This window comes from Anguilla rostrata, chromosome 19, assembly GCF_018555375.3.
Source record: "Anguilla rostrata isolate EN2019 chromosome 19, ASM1855537v3, whole genome shotgun sequence".
NCBI lineage: Eukaryota > Metazoa > Chordata > Actinopteri > Anguilliformes > Anguillidae > Anguilla > Anguilla rostrata.
This window is the reverse complement of record NC_057951.1, coordinates 8,282,157-8,309,354: the sequence shown is the minus strand read 5'-3', so window position 1 is coordinate 8,309,354 and position 27,198 is coordinate 8,282,157. Positions and strand designations below refer to the sequence as shown.

General features: G+C 47.6%; 1 protein-coding gene and 1 long non-coding RNA gene across 6 annotated transcripts in view; both read left to right on the top strand.

Annotated features, from left to right (window-relative positions):
* Positions 1-21,563, top strand: part of ptprb (protein tyrosine phosphatase receptor type b) — a 49,390-nt gene extending 27,827 nt beyond the window's left edge. For all 5 annotated transcript variants that reach the window (XM_064318676.1, XM_064318675.1, XM_064318674.1 and 2 more), the window contains 17 exons: positions 181-477; positions 3,247-3,525; positions 6,222-6,371; positions 6,742-6,997; positions 9,089-9,192; positions 10,026-10,131; positions 10,753-10,833; positions 11,919-11,936; positions 12,064-12,145; positions 12,469-12,559; positions 13,318-13,394; positions 14,350-14,484; positions 14,785-14,907; positions 15,117-15,280; positions 16,799-16,934; positions 17,711-17,831; positions 18,520-21,563. In XM_064318676.1, coding sequence (XP_064174746.1) covers positions 181-477; positions 3,247-3,525; positions 6,222-6,371; positions 6,742-6,997; positions 9,089-9,192; positions 10,026-10,131; positions 10,753-10,833; positions 11,919-11,936; positions 12,064-12,145; positions 12,469-12,559; positions 13,318-13,394; positions 14,350-14,484; positions 14,785-14,907; positions 15,117-15,280; positions 16,799-16,934; positions 17,711-17,831; positions 18,520-18,542 — 2,243 coding nt within the window. In that variant the 3' untranslated portion in view covers positions 18,543-21,563. The remainder of the gene's footprint in view (positions 1-180; positions 478-3,246; positions 3,526-6,221; positions 6,372-6,741; positions 6,998-9,088; positions 9,193-10,025; positions 10,132-10,752; positions 10,834-11,918; positions 11,937-12,063; positions 12,146-12,468; positions 12,560-13,317; positions 13,395-14,349; positions 14,485-14,784; positions 14,908-15,116; positions 15,281-16,798; positions 16,935-17,710; positions 17,832-18,519) is intronic.
* A 2,402-nt stretch (positions 21,564-23,965) lies between these two features.
* LOC135245566 (uncharacterized) lies at positions 23,966-25,810 on the top strand. The gene is made up of 2 exons (XR_010327302.1): positions 23,966-24,311; positions 24,940-25,810. It is a non-coding gene; the product is annotated as an uncharacterized LOC135245566 (long non-coding RNA).
* The last annotated feature ends 1,388 nt before the right edge of the window (positions 25,811-27,198 follow it).

Here is a 27,198-nt window from a genome sequence, read left to right as displayed (position 1 = left end):
CTCTTTTCTGCCTGTGGTTAGTTTGTTAATTGTTTTTCTCTTTATGTTGCTTGTATATTATTTTTGTTTTGAAGTACAGTAATTTCTGTGGTTAAACAATGTCCCAATAAAAGGGTTTTTAAATCTCAAAATCTCTCTCTCTCTCTCTCTCTCTCTCCTCCCCTCCCCCGTGTCACACAGCTCCCAAGCCTCCCACCTCAGTGTCGTTCGGCGGGGTGACGAACACGTCGCTGGAGATCACCTGGACGGCGCCGGCGGGCACCGACTACGACGACTTCGCCCTGGAGTGGGCGCCGCGGGACCCGCTGTCCGTCTTCGACCCGTACCAAGCCCCCGGCTCCAGCACCCGCACGCTGCGCGGCCTGTACCCCGGCCGCCTGTACCGCTTCAGCGTCCGCACCGTCAGCGGGGGCGGGGCCGGGGCCGGGGCCGGGGAGCCCGCCTACAGCCTGCCAATCAGCCAGAGCATCAGGACAAGTAGGTGGAGCCCGCGGGGATGGGGGGGCGTGGGCTCAGTTCTAGCCGTTTCAATTCGATCGGAGTTTGGAGATTTGGTCCATTTTAATGAATGGTGTGGATGGGTGATCTTAGGGCCATTTGGAAGTGAACTTTGTGTATTTTTTTATGTGCCCAGCTGCACATAAATCAGCTGCAGCATTCAGCGTCCCAGGGCAAATAGGAAAGTAATCTTGTTGGCGAAGGTGATATAAAAACACATTTATTTCACATTCCAAATTCAAATGAACCCGCAGCAGGTCGTGAAGCAGAACAGTAGCAGGGCTGGAAGAGTATGTCAGTAGGTACACCCAAGCAGCACAGCAACTTCCTGCTAACTGCTAAAGGGGTGTGCAAAAATATAATACCGAAGCACAGAACTGTATTAGAATCATTACTTACATGGCGGTTCACCTGTCTTGTGTGGCTGTTGCTCCAAACGGTCAGCAGAGGGCAGTAACTGGCCGTCAGTGGGGGCGAGGCTGGTGGTGTGGATCAGCGCTCCGCGCGGCGGAGTGGCGGTGTGATTGACAGCTGGCGGTCCGGCCGCTCCGTCGCGCGGTAACGAATCAGCTCAGGGCCGCGGTGATCCGATGAAACTCCGGCCGTTGTGCGTTCCAGAAATAAACACTCGTAACAGCTCCGACAACCGATTGGCCCCCCTAATCACATTGCTCGGCGACGATTGGCTATTCGGGGAAAAAGGGGCGCGGGCGTCCGGTGGCACAGGGTGAGTTTGAATAAAAGAGCGACTGGGTGTGCGGGGTGGGGTTGGGGGGGCGGGGGTCTCGGTACTTTTTAGTTAAAATGTTGTAGTCTTCCGCCGTCGGCTTGTTTGCCAAATTGTGGGGAGTTATTGATATTCCATACCTGCCTCTGAGCCCGCAGCGGCAGAATGGCTTCGTTATAGACAGAGCTAAGCGTGTAGCGCAGCCATACACACAATGCACTGGAAACATAATGGAAAACGACTCATGGTTTATTCATCAGGAAGACTGGAGGATCTTAGAGAGACAGAGGGCATCAGAGAATAAATATAATTGAAATTCAGTTTTTCCATTCTCTTGTCTTTCTTACTTTTTTTTCCACCAGACTTACGGTTTCCATAAAATACTTATTTTTGGGTAGACGCCTGTGCGTCTATAGGTATACGTGCTTTGGGTACGCATTTGAAAATCTCGGGGCGAAACAAATGCTTTTCAGCACAAAGGACAGAGACGGCATACGGGGGAAAATAATTTCACTGATGTGACAGCCAATTAATCCATTTGAAGAATGTTGCGATTAAGTGCGTTGGACAGTTTTGGTTTTATAAATGATCCAGTTTTTCCTTCCACTGACCACAATCATTAATGAAGGCCTACGCCAGGGGTGGCCAGCCCAGGTTCTGGAGAGCCGCAGAGTCTGCTGGTTTTTTGTTGTTACTCAGTGCTTCATTGATCAACTGAAGCAGTTGATTACACAGAAACCTCACCTGGTTTCTTTGGTTTTTGTGGACCCCTGTGATGAAGGGGTCTACTGGGGGCGAGCTGTCCATCTGTCCACCCCTGGAAAAGTTTATGGACCTGCCTGTAGGAACCAAAGTGGTCTGTGCTTTCTGCTTCAATTTTTTTGTTCATATCATTGATTTTTTATTTTTTTTTAAATCGTGATATTACTGCCCAAAATAGATCCCTTGGTAAACGCAAACAGAAGCATACAGTGCAAATCCTCGATAAGCTCTTTTCCACTCAACACTCTTAAGGAGAAGCGGTTTGACACGTGCGCCGTGGCTATTTTTCGCTTTTGCGAACACGTCGCCCGTCCTTAGGACTCCATTTCCCATGGCCTTCATCAACGCTGCATATTTTACATCCGCGCAACATGCAGATGACAGATTGATTATCCCGCGGCTCGGAGAGAACAGCTTGAAAAAAGCCAGGGCGGCCATTTTTAACTCTCCCGCATCAACGTTCTCGCTCGCTTCCTCTTGGCCCGAAGACTGAAATTTAATTAAATGAAATTGCGTGTGAGTCATCCAGTCGGATGTATTTTAATTCCAGTTGCAAGCCGAAGAGTTGGAACGCAGTTCTAACGGAGGAAGGGTTTTTTTTTTCGTGATTTTTTTGCTGACGCACGGCTGCGCATTTATGAAGGTCGTACATCACGGCTTCAATATGGCCGCCCTGGCAGTCGAGAGTCAATGCAATGAAAAGGCTTTGCTCATAACTGAAAAGGTTGTGTCATCCATGGCTGGATCTCTTGGGAGGCCTGCATTGCGCTGTCCACCGTGGAAAGGCTATTCGTTGACATTGCGGAAGCCGCCATTGGCCGATGCTAATGGTGTTAGTCGAATCAAATTCAGTGAGGGTAATCATAATCAACCAGGTCATTCTCTTTGGTTTTAGACCGTAATCTCAGAAGGCGATACCAAAAATATTCTGAACTGACCCATCTGAAATGTGCCGTCTTTCTGAGGCCAACTGTTTTGTAAATGAGCAATACATAGTTGCCCCAAAAATGTTTGGAAAGTTTCTGCATTTGCTGGCTTGTTCCCTTGTCCCAGTCTGATAGCTGTGCCTCTTGTTCTCCTCATAAATTAGGGCGAGTAGCAACACCAACTCCCCCTTGCTGTGATTGACAGCAGGTGGCTCTTCTAGACTAGAGCGATTAGTGACATTACGCCACGGTGTACTTTGGCTCCGCCCACCTGGCTCTTGATTGACAGCCCCTAACTCCTCCCGTTTCCCCCCCGTCCCCCTTTTCTCTCAGAGCCCGAGCGCATCCAGCACATCCACTGCCGGCCGCAGAGCTCGACGGCCATCTCGTGCTCCTGGAGCCCGCCGGAGTCGGACTTCGACTCGTACACCATCGAGTGCCTGCGGCGGGACCCGCGCACGCTGGTGTACTCGCGGCGCACGGGCCGCGACAGCACCGGCTACCTCATCGCCCAGCTGGAGCCGCACCGCCGCTACACCGTCGCCGTCAAGGTCATCTCCGACAGCATGACCAGCGAGGCCGCCGAGGACAGCGTGGTCACCATGATCGACCGTGAGTGCCGCCGCCGCCGCCGCCGCCGCCGAGCGCGTAGCGTCGTCCGGTTCTCGCCGCTCGCCATCGAAAAAACACGTACAACCAAGCGCAGGTTAGCAGGAGAACGTCATGATTTTTACCCACTATCAGATTGGGAATCACCAGACCTGTGTCTACTTTTCTACGCTCTACTGATCTTGTCTGGTGTATTGGAACAGATGAAATACTGAAAAAGTGCAAACAAACCCCGCCTTGGCAGGCTCAAATACACCAGGCAAGATCAACAGAGCACAGAAAAGTATTTGAATCCAAAACAAATACATATTTGACCCAGGTCTGGAAATCACCAGACCATTGACTGACGGAGAAAGGGCAGAAGCCAAACCGAGCCAGGTGACAGGTTTAACGTGGAGGCCCTCTCAAAATAAATATGGCAGAAGATTGAGAGCTACAGTGCTCCATTCAGCAATCTGCCCTGAACGAGCTGTCCTGTGTGTCCTGTCCTTAATGGTACCTTCTCTGAACGAACTACAGAAATGTTTAATTCACCAAGCAGAAAAGTAGACAGGTTGTCAGACAGACAAAACCTTCTTTCAGACCGTTTATTGAACACGCAGATAAAGATGAAGCGTTTTGAAGTGCGTCTAGCCGTCCGAGGAGGGGTAAGGAAATCAGGTGTGCTTTTACGCACCGTTGCTGGCTGACCTCCGCTGGATGCTCAGCAGTTCAAGCCCTTATCGGCGGTTTTGCAGAGTGCTTCTGCGGTTTTTTATTCCAGTTCTGTCAACATGATTTATTTTAGGAGATAAGAGAGATGGAGAGTCGGGGGGGGGGGGGTGAATCTGGCACAGCAGAAGAAGAAGAACTTTTGCCGCATTCATTTATTTAGGACAACACGGACTCAACGTGACTCACACAAAAAAAAAAGTGAAGAAAAAGCTTGACATTGGTCCACGGGGGATAATAAATGAGCGGTAGGTAGCGCTGGAGTCGAACCCGAGGCCGGCCACCGGGGAGGAGCTGGCGAATACAGACCCGCTCCTCCGCCCCTCCGCTTGTTAGCGCTGCGCTGCTCCCTCCGCGCCCGTACGGAAGGTTCCGGATGCTGATTAAGTCAGGCGGAAACACCTGGGTGAATTCGGGGCTCCCTGGCAGTTAGGGGCGGGGGGGTGGGGTGGGGGGGTTTCTGGAACGAGACGGGACATCCACAGGGCACAGTCACCATGCAAAAACACCTTTAAATAAAGATTCCCCGAAATAGAAATCGAGCGGGGGCCTCAAAATCTCAGAGGCAGCAGGCGGATTTATTGGAGCAGGCCCACGGCCAAGCCTTACCCCCCCCCTCGCCCTCCCCCACCCCCGCAGCGCAAATGCCACTAATTTGGCAGAGAGGAAGAGAAAGTAGTTTTGAACAAATATAATTAGTTAAGTGGACCGGGTGCCATAAACTGTAAGCAGTAAATCCTCCAGATGGCTGTGCTCACCGTGGCAACCGAACTGGGACTGTTTTTTTTTTTGCATTTTCTCAGAAGCAGACAGATTTCTGTTAGATTCAGTATTATTCTGCGATTTATTTATAAGAAGGTGACAAAGTGATCCTCCAAGTTCCGCGACCCTGACAGTGCTGTGAGAGTGTTTTTGTGAGATGCTGTTTCTTTGTCCACACGCGCAGTGGGCGGGGTGATGGCCTTGTGATTCTGGACACCGGTTCTAGCCGGGATAAGGACTCTAAATCCAACAGTCGTTCCAGAATGTTCCACTGTGCGCTGAGGCGGCTTCAGCTGCTGCAGTAGCTGGCTGCAGAGTGCTCACCTTTTCCCGGGCAGGGGAGCGTGGTTTTTTGGAGAGGAGCGACACTCACTTTCTACCCAGCCAACCCCCCCGACCGGTTCGGCTGGAGCATTGAGCCCTGCAAAGGCACTTTGGTGTCGACTGCGCGCTGTTACCTTGTGACCTTCGACCTCCGACCTCCAAACTCACTCAGATGACAGAGACGATCGCTTTCACCCCCCTATGCAGTATAACAAATTTGTCATTTGGATCAGTCCAATCCTGTCCTCCCTCACCGAAATAAAAGTTGGATTATGGGATTTAAAATAGCAGGTGGCACCAGGGTGCCGGGGGGGGGGGGGGTGTTCTGAAGGGGAAATTGTTGCCACAGGAATTTGTTTCCATGCGTCACCTGAATTCAGATGAATTAAGCCGTTCTGGGAAAAAAAAAAAAGTGAGCATAAAGTATGACATGCCTCTAGAACCAATTTCGCACCGCATGATGCAATATCCATCTACCACTTACAGTAATGGCGGTGTGGCCTCATGCTCGGACTGGGAGCCATTTCGGCTCTGCCTGTGATTTACATCGCATACGTGCGTCAGCGGGCCAGTGCATTTACTGGCAGTCCGGCGTGCCGGGGAGCATATCAATGCGAAACTCGGGGAAATGCCAGGATCATGGGGGAGATGTAAATCTCTGTGTTCTCTGAGCGTCGTGATAAATCCTGAGTCTAGACAGCCAGCCTGTACATGTGCTCACCAATACAAACTTTTTTAGGACCACTAGCTAACACGGATGAGATAAGCTGCTGCTGGTCTCAACGAACCAATTTGAGCTTGCATTTCTGTTACAGCTGTTAAAGTATTTGCCCGGAGACACAAGCCCCCCAGGCCCACGTTTTTTGTCGGTTGGCTGACGCCCCTCGTCTTTTCCCCTCCAGGCCCCCCTCTCCCGCCGCTGAGCACCCGGGTCAGCGACAAGACCGCCCGCATCACCAAGTCCACCATCTCCTTCAGGTTCAACTGCAGCTGGTTCAGCGACGTCAACGGGGCCGTCAAGTTCTTCACCGTCATCGTGGCGGAGTCCGACGGTACGTCCCCGTCACCCCCCCCCCAACCCCCCCACACGCCCTGGCTCAGCGAACAGCCGTGAGCCTCAATTCTTAACACGCCCTCCGCCCAAGTCTTTCACAGTAAAATGTCCAGTGTTAATTCAACTCCAAAACTTTTTATTTACCGCCAAATATTTTACTGGGTTGCAGCAATATTGAGCTTACTGATAAAATGCCATTTTCATATTTGAGATTTTTATGGAGTTGCTTGCCAGGTACTGTGCTATGTGTTCTCCTGTGTGTTGCACGGTAAAGTTCAAAGGTCACCAGGTTTGTGTCAGTCAGTTCCATTCGGGGCCGTGCGCGCTTTTGAAGCGGGCTAACTGGGCTAACTGTCGCACGACCGCAGACGTGGAGGACCTGCAGCCGGAACAGCGCCACCCGCTGCCCTCCTACCAGGAGTACAGGCTCAACGGCTCGGTCAAGGCCTACCAGACCAGCTACTTCCCCAGCCGCTGCGCGGAGGGGCCCAACGGCGACGACCAGGGGTTCGAGATCGACCTGGGCGCCGAAACGGACAGCCTCGGGGGACCCTGCGACCAGGGGCCCGAGCAGAGCGGGGGCCCCTTCTGCGACGGGCCCCTCAAAGCCAAGACCGCGTACAGGTACCGTCTCAACGTGCCACTGTGACTCACACTCACACTGAGCCGCGGGTCGCACATGGGGACCGTATGTGATGCTTGGGCTCAGTGCAGGAGGAGGTTCTAATAATGTGGTCATGTAGAGAGTTAGTTAGGGTACCGTCCCAACGTGCCACTGTGACTCACACTCACACTGAGCCGCGGGTCCGTATACATGGGGACCGCATGTGATGCTTGGGCTCAGTGCAGGAGGAGGTTCTAATAATTACATTATAGGCATTTAGCAGACGCTCTTATCCAGAGCGACTTACACAACTTTTTACATAGCACTTTACATTGTATCCATTTATACAGCTGGATATATACTGAAGCAACGCAGGTTAAGTACCTTGCTCAAGGGTACAACGGCAGTGTCCTTACCCGGGATTCGAAGCTGCGACCTTTCGGTTACGAGCGCAGTTCCTTACCCACTGTGCCACACTCCGTCCTCCATAATGTGGTCATGTAGAGAGTTAGTTAGGGTACCGTCCCAACGTGCCGCTGTGCATCACACTCACACTGAGCCACGGGTCTGTATACATGGGGACCGTATGTGATGCTTGGGCTCAGTGCAGGAGGAGGTTCTAATGATGTGGTCATGTAGAGAGTTAGTTAGGGTACTGTCTCCACGTGGCAAATCATATCCACACTGAGCCACGGGTCGCACATGGGGACCGTATGTGATGCTTGGGCTCAGTGCAGGAGGAGGTTCTAATGATGTGGTCATGTAGAGAGTTAGTTAGGGTACTGTCTCCACGTGGCAAATCATATCCACACTGAGCCACGGGTCGCACATGGGGACCGTATGTGATGCTTGGGCTCAGTGCAGGAGGAGGTTCTAATGATGTGGTCATGTAGAGAGTTAGTTAGGGTACTGTCTCAATGTGCTACTGTGCATCACACTCACACTGAGCCACGGGTCCGTATACATGGGGACTGTATGTGATGCTTGGGTTCAGTGCAGGAGGAGGTTCTAATGATGTGGAGAGTTAGTTAGGGTACCGTCTCAACGTGCCACTGTGACTCACACTCACACTGAGCCGCGGGTCGTACGCGGGGACTGTATGTGATGCTTGGGCTCAGTGCAGGAGGAGGTTCTAATAATGTGGCCATGTAGAGAGTTAGTGAGGTACTGTCTCCACGTGCCACTCTGCATCACACTCACACTGAGCCACGGGTCCGTATACATGGGGACCGTATGTGATGGTTGGGCTCAGTGCAGGAGGAGTTTCTAATGATGTGGTCATGTAGAGAGTTAGTTAGGGTACTGTCTCCACGTGGCAAATCATATCCACACTGAGCCACGGGTTGTACATGGGGACCGTATGTGATGCTTGGGCTCAGTGCAGGAGGAGGTTCTAATAATGTGGTCATGTAGAGAGTTAGTTAGGGTACCGTCTCAACGTGCCGCTGTGCATCACATTCACACTGAGCCACGGGTCGCACATGGGGACCGTATGTGATGGTTGGGCTCAGTGCAGGAGGAGGTTCTAATAATGTGGTCATGTAGAGAGTTAGTTAGGGTACCGTCTCCACGTGGCAAATCACATCCACACTGAGCCAGAGGCTGTAGGACTGCAGGTCACGTTATAGTAAAAGTGGGCAGCGAGGGCTGTGTCTGTTTCTGGTTTCCATGCCAACTCCTGGCCTTGATTATTTAATCAGCCCTGACATTTGCGCCGTCTGATGTTTCAGCTTGATAAGCGCGTGCATGACAGCCGAAGACCGATCCTGTGTTTCCTGCGTGAAACATTTAGCATGATCTAATCTATGAGTGAACCTGTGTCGGTGAGCACAGCCCAGTTAGCTCCCTTAGCCAGGGTAATTAGCGGAAAGAGAAACCTGCATACACACCAGCCCCCCAGGACTGGGATTGCCCACCGCCATGTTGTAGGAACCTTATGCGATGGTGGTCAGGTTCAGCATAGGAGGAGGTCCTAATAATTGGGCCATGGAGGAAGTTGCCCTTCCTAACTAATGGGTCTAATGGCTGGTATGATTGGGAAGCCAGTGTGTTTGGCCATTGGCTCTGAGGACCGCGCAGCATCATCAGGGCTCTTCCCCTCCTCGTTCCAGGCTCAGCATCCGCGCGTTCACCCAGCTGTTCGACGAGGAGCAGGAGTTCCCCGAGCCGCTGTTCACGGACACCTACCTGTCTCTCCCGCTGGTGACAGAAGCAGGTGAGTCTCAGCTTCCCCCTAGCAACTCCGACTCTCACCTGTCACTCTGCCTGCGCTCCACTGCTAAGAAAATGTCTGTTTTAACAAGTGTTTAATCCTGTAATGAGATTTCAAATATCTAATATTACCTTATTTTAAGTTACTTGTTGCTTGACAAGTGAAACTGCTTTGCCCCATTGGCAAATCTTGAAATGAGTCTCACATAGTTTTTTGTCTTATTTAGCAGAAATACATTTTGTAATAAATAGATAAATAATAAAATAAATAGATTTTTAAGTCTAAATGTAAGACTAAAAACACTTGTTAAGTTTGACTTATTCATTGGTTTTTGCAGTGTGGAATGTGCAAGGGGTCAGAGAGTAAAAGTCCTGCCCTGTGTTCGCTCCACCCGTGAACTCAGCCAGCTGATTTCACTGATTAGTTCCACCACCTGGCTGAAGTGTTGTGCTAATTAGCAAATGCGGATGACTGGAACTTTTGCTGGGGGGGGGACTTTTACTTTTGGAACTTTTTGGAACTTTCTGGATTGTGCAGCTCCGCTGTGGAGCGTGACTCATGGAAGCCCTGATGCGCCGTTAGCAACAGGAAGCACAATAAACACTAACGGCATTAAAATTAACGACTGATATAAGTGGGATGCGGGTTTTATCCTTGCGCTCCACCGGGGTGGTTTTTTTAAGGCAGAAGCACTCAGGCACATTTATGGGCACTCTCTGACCACATAATTCAGTGGGCTCCACAGCAGCCGTTTTTTAGCGGTCGGTGGAGGACGCAGTGCCGCGATGGCGGTTCACCTGCTTCCCCCCCCCCCCCCCCCCCCGCGCTTTTTACAGAGCCCCTCGGCGGGGTCATCGAGGGCATCAGCGCCGGAATGTTCCTCATCCTGGTGATGATGGGGGTCACCGTCCTGCTGATCTGCAGGCAGAAGGTCCGCAAAGTGTGAGTGCCCCCGCCGCCCCCCCCCCCCGGACACGCCCATGCACTTCCACTGCCGATCGATACCCGCCGCACCCTCTGGGGGGCGCCGCTGCAGCCTCAGGGCACTTAAACACACCCCATTTAACTGCACCCAGGTGCACAACTGAGAAACACACCGGGAAACTCTGAGCCATTTTACCATCAGCCCTTCCATTTTAAATTCTGATAACTGGATGTGATGTGATTCATTCTGCTATGGTAAACATTAAATACTAGCTGTTACAGTCACACGACATCCCATTTCATTTTTCTTTTATCTGTATTTGTCATATTTATTTTCTATATTTATATATCATTGAGTTAAATATGAATGTAGTCTAGCTGTATTACTTCCTTTAACCTTCTCAGCTTAGCTCAGGCTGGCTAGTAACAGTAGCATAGCACTGCCCAGCTCAGAACTGCATGGAGTTCGGCACGTTCACCGCACACTTCTGCAGTGGGGTGCGGCGCACAAGGGTTGAAGGGTTGATGGAAAGAAAGAGAGAGAAGCTTCCGGAACGTTCTCTGAGGCGAGCGCCGCCGCCGGGGCTCTCTCTCTGTGCGCCGCGGTGCTGATCGCCCTCTCTGATTGGCTCTCCGCAGGAGCGTCCAGGAGCGGCCGGTGGTCAGGATGAGCGTGCGGCGGGAGCGGCCGTCCTCGGGGATGCACATGGGCGTCAGGAGGTGAGGGGCTCCTGCCCAGAATCCCCGTTGCCATAGCGATGGCATTTGCGAAGAACCGGCTTAGGTGCTCTTGTTAGTGACAAATTGCCAAACGGTCCTTAGAAGATGCACGGAATCTGAGTGGTGCTAGTTTCTGGTACTGGTGTGTCTTTGTGATCGTTAGTGCACATTGAGATCACATTAAACCAGGTGGGTTTTGGAAGTGAAAATCATGAAGCCGTCAGCCTGCCCCCCGTCCCCCGTCCTGTCCCCCCGCCCCCCCCCCAATGTTAGATCGCATCACCTAATGAGCAGCTTCACTGGAATGTTTTAACGCAGGGGATTATGGGGCTTAGCCTTGTTTACACACAGGAAGTTCATCCGCCTCGTGTTGCCCATGGGTTCAGACCGATCTCTGCGGCCTCGCTCCAGTTTGTTGCCGTGGGTGATAAAACCGGGGCACTAATCGCTGCGACGGAGGAAGAGTCGCTTTTCAACCCCTGCAAATAATCCCGGTGTGCGAGAGGCTTTAACAGACATAATCACCCGAGAGGCAGAGAGGAGGGGCTTAACCCTTCAGATTAGTGTGATTAGAATGATCTTAACTGAACATTCTAATGCTGATGTCACAGTCGCTGCTGGTAGCTGAAGGCAGTGGAGTTCTGGAACACTGAAAAAAAAAAAAACATTATAAAAAACCTACTCTTCAAAGGGTTAAGAGCTCACGCCCGCCACCTGTCATCTTCTGATGGACAGGTTGGATCAGTTCAGAAATTCTTTATGTGCTGGACTCAAATTCACATTCACCTCGGTTCTGCTACTCTGTTAAGATGAGTTGCTTATGCTCTGAAGCATTCTTCAATGAATTCATGTTGTCATGTAACTTTAGTGATGTTTAATTTCACAGTCCATAATCAACAAAGGCTTTTTTTTTTTTTTTTACCATGGAGACACTCAATTCAGTGCAGATGCAATGAAGTCAGGATTTGAACTGAGACAGATAGCCGAGTGTGAGCGGGAGATGAAGGCTTGAGAAAGTATTAGCATTAGCAAAATGGCCTTGATGGGGAAAAATGTCACCTAACTGCAAATCTCTTCTATTTCAGCAATCGACGCATTTCAAGGTACATCTTCTACTTCCTTTTACCACCTCAAAAGAATTCATTTCAAAGAATGTTTTTGTGATTTGTCCGTCTCTGATGTACTGGTGTCATTTTTAAAGAAAACCATTTTTCTTCTTCACATTCTCAGCCCTATCAAAATCTCTAACTTTGAGAACCACCTCACCAAACTCCAGGCCGACTCCAACTACCTCCTTTCTGAGGAGTACGAGGTAAATGCACGCAACCTGAACTCTGAAAACCACTGTGTCTATTTTTTTAACTAATCTCCATGCCTTAGTTAAGGCCAACACATTTTGTGTTACTTTCAACACAGTCTGTGTTAACAAGTCTCCCCTTGTAACATGTAAATTGTACATTTTCAACACGTAAGTCGTAACTTGGACACAAAATTTATCAATAGCAACACAAAAAGTTTGTTGGATTATAGCTTGTCCTTTTGAGAGTGTGGTGCCTCTGACCCCACCCCCCCTCCCCATCTGAGTCAGGGTCACCCGTACCCTAAAAAAAAAATTCTGCCCCCCTCTTCTCTCAGGACCTGAAGGACGTGGGACGCAATCAGCCCCTCGACTGCGCCACCCTCCCCGAAAACAGGGGCAAGAACCGCTACAACAACATACTGCCCTGTGAGTGACATCATACCGCCCGTGTGCGCAATGACGCTCCGTCGTCATGGCAACTATCCGACCTCCCCGGGACAGGGGAAAGCGAGGCGCGAGGCGCGAGGCGCGGCCCATCGGAAGTATGGCCGCCATAAGCGAGCTCACGCGCCCCCCCCCCGCCCCCCTCCGCAGCCCACCCACACTTATGACAGAGCAGACGAATGCCGTTATCGTTCGAGAATATCTTCACAGGGAAATATCACACCGCCCGTGTCCTGGCAATAGCAGCCGTCTCCAGAGGGAGGCTTTAGGCTTTTAATTATATTTGTCTGGCAGATTGTGATTTGTGGAATTTTGGGCGGCCGTACGGGTGGTGGATACACCTCCATCTTTAATGATCGATCCCCAGTTTTACACACCGTTGCTCCAGATCGTCCGACGCGGCAATTTTTGTAGATTTACTTTGACAAGTTTGGCAGGCTTACGCCGCTGACGTCTCCGATGGACGCTTTTAAGAATGCCAGCGAACTCTCCTTCCCCAGAATATCATCAGTCCGTTTTTTTGACGCCACGTTTGCGTTCTTGGCGTGTCTTAGACGAGTCGCTGAGGTCTAGCCCGGTCGTCTGAGGAAGCGAGAAACCGTCACCGTCGGCCATTCTGGCTCCGTGCGCGGGCGCCTGCGCCTTGAGGGGGGGGGTCGCCTGTCCGAAAACTCAACCGTCCGGTCACGAGTGACGCTCATGATTCGCTGACCCCCCCCGTCTCTCTCTCTCCCGTCTAGACGACTCGACCAGAGTGAAGCTGTCCCACGTGGACGATGACCCGTGTGCTGACTACATCAATGCCAGCTACGTCCCGGTAGGTTGACATTTTTGGTAATTTATTTATTTTCAGTACTGAAGTGACATTGATGTCTTTCGCCGCTTATTTTGTTTACCTGACATTGTTTATTATTCAAGCAGTCGCTCGGCTCATATTTAGTGTAGTTTCACTCATCAATGCTTTTGCAACCAAGAGAGTTTGTAGCACAAAACAAAATGGCGGCCGTGAGAAAGCAAGTTAAGATGGTAGCTTTTTTTTGTGTGTGTCAACAGCACAAAGAGTAACCCGAATCCTTCGCTTACGCCAACAGGATTATGACAAATGAAAGCTATCGCTGCAACAGACTTAAAAATAAATATTGTAGATGTGGTGGTGGAATAGCCTCTCTTACAGACTTGAGCATCTGCTTGTGATAGTGAAGAGAAAAAAGCTTAGAAGTGGAGGGGCTAGTGGTGGACCAATCACAGCTCAGGATTCAGCCAGGTCTGGAGGGTGTTGTGTCTGTCCGCAGTTGTAATTGGACGGTGTGCAGGCAGTGGAGACAGATGGGCAGTCCTAGGTAGCCAGGAGCCTGGCGTGTGGCACTGAGCACATTAGCAGAACCCTCCTTCTGTCCTTAACGATGGCGTTCAGTCTAATCCTAGCGATGGACTGCAGTGACTGGCAGGGGTACACAGAGGCTTAAGGCTTGGGCCTTCCAAAGGCCCACAGCTGGAGAGCGTCACTGCGTTTAGTCTCATTAATAAATGAAAGCCCATCAATCCCTGTGGACCAAAGCGGTCGGAGCAGGTTCACACAGGAACATGCCCATTTTTGGTTGTGGTCCTGCCAAAGGCATTGAGCTCAAACGTTTATTAAAGAGCTGTTAAAACTCAGGCTGCCCCTGCTCCTGTGTTCAGAACAGTTTGGGCTTTTGGCGAGGGAATGGACGGCATCTCTCTTTCTCTCTCTCTCTCTCTCTCACTCTCTCTCTCTCTTTCCGCCGTTTCAGGGCAACAGCTTCCGGCGGGAGTACATCGCCACCCAGGGGCCCCTGCCGGGCACCAAGGACGACTTCTGGAAGATGGTGTGGGAGCAGAACGTCCACAACATCGTCATGGTGACGCAGTGCCTGGAAAAAGGCCGGGTGAGCCAACAGACGGACAGACAGACTGGGGGACGGAGGGAGGGAGGGAGGGAGGGGGCAGGGAGGTGGGTGTAGGGGGCAAGTGGGAAGGGGGGGGGGGGCCTTTCTCGGCCTTATGGCCCCCACACCACTCTCCCCGAGGCAGCTCTCGTCTCAAACGCTCGCCAGGGAGGGAAAGGTCAGCAGAAAACAGGAGACAATGTGCTGGAGGGTCGCTCTGTCTCTCTCTGTCTGTAAGTAAGAAACCAGCCGCTGTCTGACCAAGTGTGTGTGTGCGTGTGTGTCTTTTGTCTCGTTCAGGTGAAGTGCGATCACTACTGGCCTTTCGACCAGGACCCACTGTACTACGGTGACCTCATCGTCCAAATGCTGTCCGAGTCGGAGCTGCCGGAGTGGACCATACGAGAGTTCAAGATCTTCAGCGTGAGTGTGGACGCGTGGGCGAAATGTAGCAGTCACGATACGACAGTGCCAGGCACTCGTCTGCTGTAGCGTGTGGGGAAAGTGACCCCAGCTTGATCGCTGCGTAATGTAGACCAGTGAAAAAGCCGTCTGATTGGCAGCAGTGCTGTGTATCGGTGAGAGAACCGAGGGGGAGGGTTTCACAAAGCCGATCACATCGCCCCCTGCAGGAGTACCAGCTGAACTACTCCAAGGTGGTGCGTCAGTTCCACTACACGGTGTGGCCGGACCACGGGGTGCCGGAGACCACGCAGTCGCTGATCCAGTTCGTGCGGACGGTGCGGGACTACATCAACAGGACCCCCGGGTCTGGAGCCACCGTGGTGCACTGCAGGTAGGCTGGACTCTGCCGCCTGTGCAAATATAATGGCTCATTTATTTATGTTTTGGTTTCGTTTTGTCGATTTTTGTTTCGTTTAATTCTGGCTGGCACTCATTCTAACACTTGTGCGCACGTGTACACGCGCACACACACGCGCACACACACACACGCGCACTGTGTCCCTTCAACCGGCCTGTGTGTGTGTGTTTGCACGTGTATTTGTGTGTTGGTTTGTGTGCCTTTCTGAGAGAGAGAGAGAGAGAGAGAGAGATAGAGATGACCAGCCCTTCACAGATGAGCATAAATATTTAAACACCTCATATCCAAAGTTTCATATCCAAAAGCTATAACCCCCCACCCTCCCTCCCTCCCACATTTGTTGGATTATTGGATTTACCACCCCACTGATTTCTTTATGATTTTACTCTCTTTATATTAGATTTCTACTGTGTCCGCTCCTCATGGACACCCCCCTCGTGCAAACACCCCCTAGAACGCCCCCCCCCCATTCCTCAGGCTCTCACACGGTAGTGAGGAGGCACTCAGTACTTAAAGCCACTTAAAGCTGGGGAGCCTTTCAGCTTCCAGCCCCCCCTCCCCCCCCCCGCATTTCCCCCACTTTGCCCAGTGAGTTCTGCGCTGAGCATTATGGGAAACGCGCACCGCTGCAGGCCACACAGCGTTGTTTTAGGAGCAGGGGTGCGTCGACGCCTGCAGCTCCCCCCCCCCCCCCAGCTCTCTCCCTCCTCAGGCCGTGCCCCGTCCTCTGACTCCCGAGGTCACCCTAAATGTCATCCCTCGCCTCCTCCTCTTCCTCTTTCTTTGGGGAAAAAAAGATGTCTTCAGAGGATAAGAAATGTCTGTGTCTCCTGTCCTTTTACTGACGGCAGATTGCGATGGTGCTTAAAATAGGTCACAGGAGATCTGTGATGCGCCGTGCCTGGATGACAGTGAATTACTGCACTGTTACTTTTCCGTGTAGGACGCCTCCTAATGGTGGTGATGAAAGGAAAAAAAACGGAAAATGGCTTCAAAAGCGGCGTAAAAAGTGTTGAAGTGCAAGGTTTCAGCAAAGATGATTACCCTGCATTAGCATTATATTATTACATTCATCTGTGTTACTCAGTAGAGCTTTGGTAACTTGGTAACTGGGTCTGTGGCAGACCCAATGTTCTCTTTCACTGGACGAGAACACCTGATAAATAACGTAGTGCGACTTCATTCAGCGGTAATTGAATTAAATTGGCCAATTAGGGCATTGACCTGTCGCACAGATTCAGACGTGCAGCCTGACTAAACGCTGGTCTAGGATTTCAAGACCCCCGTCTCTTCTGTTTCTGTTTCTGTTCCGTTAGTAACTACACAGGAAGTGTTTCGGTTCGGTTGGCCTGGTGACGTTCTCGTTAGCTTTGCGGTGCACGTGTGTCGGACGTGAGAGGCGCGTGATTCTAAGCGGTGTCCCTCTCTCTCTCTCCTTCCCTCTCTCTCTCTCTCTCTCCCTCCCTCTCTCTCTCTCTCTCTCTCCCGCAGTGCTGGGGTCGGGCGAACGGGCACCTTCATTGCTCTGGACCGGGTCCTGCAGCAGCTGGACGCCAAGGACACGGTGGACATCTACGGCGCCGTCTTCGACCTGCGGCTCCACCGCTCCCACATGGTGCAGACCGAGGTGAGCGGCCGCCGCCGCACGCCGACGTTCTCACAGCGTTTCGCCAACGTTCTCCCGCGTTTACGTTCGCCAACATTCTCAGTTCCAACGTGTTTCCGTCCGCGACACTCTCCGTTACAGGTTTCCAGTCCACACTCTGTTCACTGCCTTTCAGTTCTTGTTTCCCAGCCATGGTGTTTCAGCATCCCATAATAGTGCCGCTGACAGAAAGCAGATTGGAGAGTCCGCTGCCGCGGTTCAGATGTTATTTATGAGGCGATATTAAAGTGTCACTTTCAGAATCTGTAAACGTCAAAGCGCACGTCTGGGTGAAGCATCGCACCCCCATTCAAGCCCGTGTGATTCCATCACAGCGGAAACCGCCGCGGAATGATTCACAGACACACTGCGTGAATGATTCACAGAGCACCGCGTGAATGATTCACAGACGCACCGCGTGAATGATTCACAGACGCACTGCGTGAATGATTCACAGTGTGAATGAATGGATGCCACGCCTTTCACTTCAGAGTGTGGGACCCTACAGGCATCAGCGCTACAGTCTGGTTATATTAAACAAGCAGGCGCGTGTTTGATAAACAGTGAATGAGTGAAGGTGAAGGAGTGAAGATGGAAGGGTGAGTGTGGGGGATGTGCGGGAGTGCTAGGCCTTAACACGGTGTCCCTGTTTGATAAAGAGTGAATTAGTGAGGATGAAGGAGTGAAGATGGAGGGGTGAGTGTGGGGGATGTGCGGGAGTGCTAGGCCTTAACACGGTGCCCCTCTTCCCCACGCAGTGCCAGTACACGTACCTGCACCAGTGCGTGCGGGACGTCCTGAGGGCCAGGAAGCTTCGCAGCGAGCAGGAGAACCCCCTGTACCCCATCTACGAGAACGTCAACCCCGACTACCACAGAGGTGCGTGCTCTGGGCTCCGAAACCACTGCACTCAGCCCATCGCCGAATGACCTGTGGGACCCGGTCCGCATTTCAGCAAAGAGCATCCATTACACTTAATGCGTGCATTATAGAGTACATGCATGATTGATGAAGTCATGTTTACAAAAAAAAAAAAATCTACGTATTGTTGATGCCACAAGTTTTAGTGGCAATCCATCATTGCCACAGTTATACTTCCACCGTGGTATTACTTCACAAAAAGCTTTTTTCAATCGATGGAGAATTTATTAATTATTGACAATAAAGCTTGAAGTGACCTAATAAATGGAAACACCAATTTAAGTCACTTAATGACCCTAAAAACACCCTTCCCTAAAGGACAGAAATGTATTAATCGGGTGAAACACCCTTCTCTAAAAGGATAGAAATGCTTTAGTTGGGTGAAGACAATTAGTGCCATTTTGTAACAGCTGTCATTGACCTGGCCTTACAAGGGCATGAGTGTACCCAATGTATGCTACTCAAATGCTTCCCACGCCATTATGGACCCAACAGAACCCTTAGCTTAGGAAACTATTTTGTGTCCCCATTTCTCTGTTCACTACCTGTACACATTTGCTAATATAATTAGACACAAACTCTTAATGACCATTTTGGGGAATTCAACTACAATAACGCTTACTTTACGTTTTATTCTCCTCTTCAGATATGGTGTACACCAGACGCTAATGAAGCTAACGAGGATTTCTACTCTGCTGCCGGCGAAAATGACTCCGTTTCTACTGCAGCTCTCTCACGTAAAACTCAATGGGAATACACGGCAATTCATTTTTTTTTTTTATCGTGTTTGAGGATGTTATTTCTCAGCAGTATTAAGAGGTTTATAAAAACTATTTAAATGTAACAGACTATTGTATATATTTGCATGTCATATTTATGTATACGTTCCTTTTTATTTTCATCCACGGGCTCATATTTTGTGGATTTTAACAGACAAGCTGTAAAATCATTTGCACATTCCTTTTGGAACCTCTGTCGTCAAATCCTTGCTGAAGCGCAAACTTCCAGTCGCTGGTGTATTTAAGAAAAAAAGTGCAGACTTTTATTTAAGCGCGTCAAAGGAATCAGTCCATTAAATTTCTCCCACGTGGATTTGTAAAAAAAATAAAAAAAAAACTATTATTAATCCAAACTGGAACCGAGGTTCTGGAAATCACCAGGAGAATCCTCTTTGAGACCAGTTCCCAAAAGGCTGCTGGGACATCACTGAGGGAAGAACAGTCGTATCAGGAGTACACGTTTAATTGAGCAAACACATTAGCTGTGCTGGGTAGATGCTAGGGAGGGAGTCCTGGGTTTGTTGTTTCTGGTTTTATAGGAATCCTGAATGTATTTTCCCGCCTAAAATTTAGAACTAGTGCCATACATTCAATCCTCCTTCTGAATGACTCCTGTGTGGCTTTAAGCCTTGAACCGCTTAACAAAGAAGTCATGGGCACTTTGCGTGTTTGCAATCAAATTACTTTTCTTCCATCTCAGACATTGCTGACTGGGTGTCTCTGTGGCTGGAATTGTTAATATAACTTCTGACTGAAGGAGATGTGGACAGAAGTGTTAATTTATGTCTGTGCTCCCCCCCCACCGAAGGCATTTATATATTTATGGAAAAGGAGATCATTTAGCATTCAAATTATATGTAGCATACAATGTGTGTGCCTAAACTGTGTGAATGAAGCATGTGTCAATCAAACCACATTTATTTTCTGGATGATGCAGTTTGGCTGTATCAGTAAAGGATTTCGTAGCATATGTATTACCATTTACAGCACTTTTCTAAAATGCAAATAAAGAAGGCAATGCATAAAGGGATAGTTAAAAATTTCTAGATTTCTCACAATATTATTTCAGTGTTGGTGCATGTTTTCTGTTGGCCCACGCAGCTTCTGTGTACTAAGAAGGATATTTTAGATATTTGCCTGAATTTCTGACGACCTGCTGCTTTTAGAATGGCTGGCTTTGGGGGCATTTGTGCGTTGTGGATATGACAAGATGGCACTAAAAATAACTCCAGAGCAGATGATGCAGTGATGCTATGTCTCCATAACAGACACTACACTAAAACTGAAATAATATATATTTTTTAACAGAGACATAAATATAAAATGTGTTACTCCAATATCTTTTTATCATTATCCTGTATTCAGGTGGTGCAAGGCCATTTTGTAAATTTTGTAAATATGGCCCATTTAATGTGTATGGAATATGCAGTGTATGATAACCATATGTGTACATTTGTCAGTCTAATAAGCTTAATACACAAACTGAAATATATTTTTTCCAACAAAAGTACAAATTATATGTAAGCATTGTAATGAACACTTTCAGATCGCATATACAGTGAAAATGAATCTGCATTATAGAAATATATATTTATATATTTTCCTTATGGAGTTATATCTTGGTGTAATCATATTGTATTCTCCAAAAAGTATCTATTTTGCCTACATATCAAGTGATTAATCACTGGAAAGCACTAGAATAATATGTAATCTACTTCTTGATCTGTTGTTTAAAGTGCATTACTCTTTTTAAATAAGATGCTACTGAGACTATGAGCGTTGTTACTATGACACTGTTTTGTTTTGGAGGCCTGGACAGAGTTGCATTGGTCAGTATTCATCCCACTCCCCTGTGGTTTTCATGTGTTTGTGGGCACTTAACTCTGCTTATGTCAAATAAACCCCATAGGAATTTTTCTACTAACACCAGGCACCATTAATGCCAATCTTGGTGTAACTTAGGTTTGGCATGTCGAGTATTTGAACATTTATTTGGAGTGTATTTTATAATTAAAAAGGAAGAGTGGAAGAGGGGAACTTCAGAACTCAAACGGCAAGTTTAATGCTGTTGGTCCTTAAGAGGTGCAAACTCTGGCAGTGGCTTGTAAAGCACTCCGAAATCTGATCCAACTCTAACACCAGGGACCGCAGTCCGGTGTTAGAGTTGTCTCTCCCTCTTCAGTCTGCAGAAATGGTTGCTTCATCTTGGTTTTTGCTTAATATTTTCCCCCACCTTGCTGTTATTTATCTTATATTCCATGTATACATCCATCTTCGTTTTTTTTTTTTTTTTGAACACAGAAAGTGATCCTGGTGCCCTTTAAGTTTCTGGTCTTTGACGCCTCTACGCCCCCTCGCACATTCAGAACTGTGGTGCGCTGGCTGTAACTGTAGCTGGCTGTCTTTTTCTTTCGAAGTAACATTTTTTTTTTTTTTTAATCTATCGCTCAGGACAGCCTGAAGGCTAGAGTAAGCACAAAGGCATTAAATGATTTGTCTCAGAGTGTATCAGAACATAGTTTGTCTTAAAAATAAAAAAATAAAAAAATACTGGCCGACCAACCGATACCAAAGAAAAGAAAAAGAAGGAATCTCTTTCCCTTTATTGCTTAATGTGATTTGTTAAATGTTTCATGTGGTGGATCTACTGTCTTTTGTAAACAAAAACAAAAAAAAGTATTTGACCTTTTGTTGAAAATTAATAATGCTACTGATTTCCATTGAACAATGTAAAATCTTTGACTCAGATTAAACATACTCCCTTCCTTAAAGCATACATTGTATGTGATATTTAGGATGACTCTGTGTTTCCTAATGAAACAATCTATGTATGTTACATAATATATTTCAACTCTCACTTATATGTTCTGTGAATATATTTCAATGCAAATGAATAAAAACTAATACAAAATGTGTGTTAGTCTCATAAATTAACATATTGCATTGGGTTAGAAACAGATGAGTAAAGAGTATACATTCATAATCAGAACAAAATTTTCTGAAAGTACTCCCTGTATATGACAATAAATTACCCATAACACATTTTGTTCATAATCTCCACAACATGAATGTATTTGTCCAATATTTTATGCAGGTGGTTTTCTTTTAGATAGAGACCAATTTTCCTTGTCTAACAGAATTATCATTATTATTATTTTTTTTAATTGGGTCATGATACAGAAATGCAGTTAGGGAAATGCATCAGAATATGCATATGCACAGGACTTACCAGAAGGACATTTTGTGTATTATCGTGCGACCCATGTCTCGTGATCTCCATCCACCATCAGTGCACGACACACCTGAGTGATGGTGGACAGTTATTTTCTGTTTTTTCTGTCTCCACCTGTATTCCTCAATAAAGCCAACACATTTTTTTTCCTTCTCACAATGTATAATGTGTTTATCCTTTATTTAAAAAAATAAAAAAATCATTATTACTGAAAATACATCAGATGTAAGACCCTGCTGTGCTTTGGAACCGATTCCTGGATGCCAGCAATATAAATGCTGTTGGAGCTGCTAAAGTACACGCTTTAACTAAACCAACACAATATATAATATCCCATCTGTTAGACCTGTCACTTGGGTTGCTTAAAGAACGAGCTAGCCAAACAGTGGGGAGCGAAACAAGACCGCGTGCTACAACAGTAGACCACAGAGCGCACGAGGACTGCTTTAGTACAGCCTTTGCAATGCTTCTGTGTTCGATTCCCATCTTCCTTCTGGCTTCTCTCGGGTATCTGTGGTCTCATCTTCTACCAACCGCAGCGCCTGCGCAAGCCACCGCGATGCCAGTGCAGGGCTGGGCAGCTCTGCTCCGGGCTGTCGTGCAGCATACAACGCTCATGATTGGTCCAAATCGGGACGCCGCGTTGAGTGTGGAGGATGTCTGGCGTGTGAGAAGTGTGGCGGGTGGGTGACCTCGTTTTTCTCCGTGTTGACCCTTTCCTGCGTCTGCTCGCTGAAAGCACGGATCTGGAACTCTGAAGCTCATCTGCTTCACTTTCACTCAGAGTAAATTCAGTCCTTCCTGTCTTCTCTGCTTTGTCTCGGTAAGTTGCACAGCAGCCCAGGTTACAGTAAGAGATACGCACCAGCTCAACATTCAGGCTTCAACCTTTTTAATCATGGTGGATAATGGATTTAATAATGGATTACATTTATACAGAACTTCTATTCTCATCATCTCCAACCGTCCAACAATGCACAGCACACACCTGAGTGATGGAGGACAGCCATTACGTGCTGATATATCTGTGTCTCTGTCTGAGTTAGTCAATAAAGCCAACACATTTCTTTTCTCACAATGTAGCCTATAATGTATGTGTCCTTTTAGAAATTATTATTACTGAAAATACATCAGACACGGGACTCTGCTGTGCTTTGGAACTTATTCCTGAATACCAGCGATAATAAAGCCAACACATTTATTGTTTTTTTTTTTTCTTCTTCTTTCTTCACAAAGTAAAATGTGCGTTTTCTTTTTAAAATCATTGTTACCGACAATGCGTTGGACAGGAGTCCGCTGTGCTTTGGAACTACGGGACACCAAAAATAAAGATGTTGTTGACAGTTCACTTCTTGCGTGAATATTCTTGTAGACTGAAGTGATTTTGAAAGCACAGCTGGAGAGTTGTGGGGTAAAGCAGCAGAAGTCTGAAAACATCCAGTAATTCTCACATCAACTGAAAGTTTTATTGTATTTTGTGATTCATTTTCAGCTTGGGTGCAGAAGAGAAATAAAATTCCAGGTTAGTAAAATGTTATCCTTTTCCAGTCTAACTTTTAACAACAAACTAAAACATTCAGTTTCACTTCAACAACTAAATATGACCTAGAGTCATTGCTTACACATTTGTAAAATATACATACATGCTTTTCAATTGTTGTGCACGACACTTTTATTCAGTAACTAACCTTTGTTGTAAATAGCGATATACTTCACACATGTGCAAGCAAAAACGAGTGAAAAAGCTATGTAGATACTTAAAATGAATGTTCAGAGAAACGACAGAATGCCTTTTTCAAGAGCTGTCATTTTGCCCGCTTAAACGGAAAGCTTGGCAAAAAAAATGACACCGTGTGCATTAATACGTTTTGTCACAGCGTGGCATCTTATTGACATATGCAATTGCATGGAAGATAAAACCATGCAATTACATATTTTAGCCAGTTCAAGAATAATTCTACGGGGATGCTTTTCGCCAAGCTCACGTTGCTCGCGAACTGTGGTGTTGATAAAGTTGGCCCAGCTGTAATCAAAGCCTATTTAGCTAACGCGGACATAGGCCGGAAGAAGGTAAACATCAACGTACGCATGCGTCAGACCCATGTGTATCACAACTTACAAGCAGGTCCGGTTTAGATATCTAGTGTGTTGAAAACGAATTCCGACGTTCTCACAGAAGGTTATCAGGCGCTTCGATCATTTTTATTAAATAAGCAATCTGATGTGCATGAATTTCTCTCTGGAGACAGGTTTCAAAGTTGAATGTGAGCCTGATCTTCATCTGCGTTGCCCGACCGCCGAGACTTTGGATTCCTGATCTTCACGCCACGCATGGATCGACTGGAACTGCTCTGTACTGGACTGATAAAGTCGCAGAAACCAAAACAAACAAACTGATCGGAGAAGACAGATCGAGTGATTAAAAAGGTAACTTCCACTTCGCAAACAACATACTTGTCAGTGAAGCAGAGGGTAAAAGAGGGAAATCTGTGCGCTTTTTATGTCTAGAAAATAAACACGTAATGTGGGTGTTTTTACTTTCGGGAGTACTTTGAATTGATCAAACTGTACTGCGCTGTGCGTTTGTCCACAAAAACAATACCATGCGTGCAATTGACTGTTTTCTTGGAAAACGGCAAAGCCGTGCAAGACGCGGGTAAGAAAGTTCAGTTGACCAGTCAAATTTTTTAAATGTACAGTTGGAGGACTACAGACACGCGCGAGGGAAAAGAGAGGAAACATTCCGATTCAAGTTAGGGCTGGATGAGTCCAAGTCCCTTTTATCGCTCGATTTATTTTTAATGACAGTTTATCCATATGAAGGTACTGGAGTTGAGAGTGTGGCAGGAAATATGTTATGCACTTACTGTACGTCGCTTTTGATAAAAAAGCGTCTGCCAGATAAATGTAATGCAATGTAATGTTACAAACGTGCCCATAATACACATCCAGTATCCATGTAGTTTTAGGACCTATTCTCAAAGTGGGTCCTGCAGAAGCATGTTTCAGTGGAGTGGTGCTGACCTGTGTGTGTTGTGTTTGTGTGTTTTCACAGTGCCCTGATGAGTGGATTCACCACGGCTGCACGTGACCAGTTGGAAGTCCTCACTGGTCTGAGTCTTCCGCCACCACAAAGAGGACAAGAGGCCATTGGGGCTCTGTCACTGTGGCGATGGAGCCAGCCTCATACAGCACCACCAAGATACCCCCCAACCTCTCCATAAGGACCAGTCAGCCTCAGCCGTCTGTGAGGAGCGCAGCATACTGATGTACCAGCTGAATTCCAAGAGTGACCTGAACAGTGTCTCATTACTGTTTCATGCCAAGGCTTCATAAAAGACTTGTGTTGACTGAGTGTAACTCGGTTGCACCATGGCACAGTACCTCAGTACACTGTGAATGTACAGAGGAGACACTCTGGCTGCTCCTACAGGACAGATGAACTCACACTGTACAGTGGGGTGTGATGTACAGAGGAGACACTCTGGCCCTAGATGTGCCCTAGAAATGGAACTGGTGAATGAGTGCTTACATTTGGACGTCGAGAGCTGTCGTGATTGGTTGGGACGGTTAAACATCCTGTGTAATGTGATTGGCTTCTTTGGAAATGCCATGTGATGATTGATGGGAAATTGAGGCTTCTGGAACACACACTTTTGATTGGGCCTACACACTCATTAACTTTTTATTCATAGTCATGCATTCAGTCTTTCAATCAGTTATTCATGTAGCCATTTTAAATTCAGCAGCACCCTTATCAAAGAAGCGCAGGCAGCATTTCCACTCCATAACCAGCCATTCGAAAACCAGGACTGAGGTACACACGGGCACACAAACATCCCACTGGTTTACCTCAGTTTTGTGTATGAAGTTACACCCCATACGTAAATTGTACCAAAGAACAGTAAACGTATATCTAAATTTAAGTATCTTGGTGTGATTGTCAGTACGCCCATCTTTGTGTAAAGGGAGTGGGAAGGAGTGCATGGGTGGAATTAGTTATTATTATTGTAATACTTACAAGTTGTCTTTTGCACATGTTGGCGTACACAGAAAATAGCTGGCAATCACATTCGTGGGTAGGTGATGATAAACAAAATGCATTATGGGTATCTAATCTGTACAGACACATCTTGAGTTTTTATTTTTTATTTTTTATGATTCTATACATAATCAGACATACAGACATTTCAAAATGAGGTTCCTGGAAAAACCTTCAACTTCTTTCAGAATAAAAGCTTTAAGCTCTATTAAAGTAGGGTGACTTTTATTGCATGTGCACATACAGAAATGACTACCAAAGGCCTTAACATCCAAGCACACAGTCACACAATATAATTAACAAAATTATACTGTTTACATCTGTACAAGATTTTTTTTTTATTGCCGGACATTATACTAAAACACTGAAAAACTTTTATTACACAAGACACAATAGTGCTGGGTATAACTGAACATCCACATTAAAGTCAAAAGTGGCATTAATAACCAATTAAACGAAAGCGCAAGGGGAAACAGTACACACAGTCACACACACACACACCGATGAGAATGCAACACCATCAAACATAACCAACTCAAAACACTGTCTTCATTTTTTCGTGCCTAGCCATCGCAGTGCTGCCCCAAGAGGCACGTGGCTGGTGTCGAGCCCAAGTCCACTCCTCTGCTCAGCTGCTGGACTGCTGTTACCTTAAACCTATAACCAACCAACCAACGCACACACGCAAGGGCTCACGCACTCACAAAAGAGCAGGCTACAGATTCAGGCTACAAAAAATGACTCATCCTGTGATCACAGTTATGTAACGGCGACTTTGCTACCCCTACTGCTGATCCTGTGCCTCTGTCACTCCCCGGTGATTCGATGCCACACCCTGACGAGCAGCTGATGGCCTAATTGCCTCCACCTGCCTTTGGACCAACATTGGCCCTGCTTTAGCTGAAGAAGGACATTCTCATCTGTCGAGTTGACGCTTGAGACAGACTGTTTTCTGGCTTAACAGTTGGCGGTTTCTGTGTTCGCAACCTGGTGCGCCGCTGGCTCGATTAACTGTCCATCTCATGGTTCATCATTGCGGAGGAAAACATCATTCGAAGCAAAGAAAACTTCAACAAACGAATCTCCTTCACGCACAGGTGAAGGTGACCAAGATGGGGTGGAATGACCTGGAGAACTTTGTCCAAAATCAGATGCAGCGGGGAGGGCTTGTGGATGGCCTGTGCTTAGTGGGGGATGACGGGCCTACGTAAGCAAGTCAATACTTGCATAACCCCGTTTGTTTGAAGACCCAGACATACATTGGAATTCAGG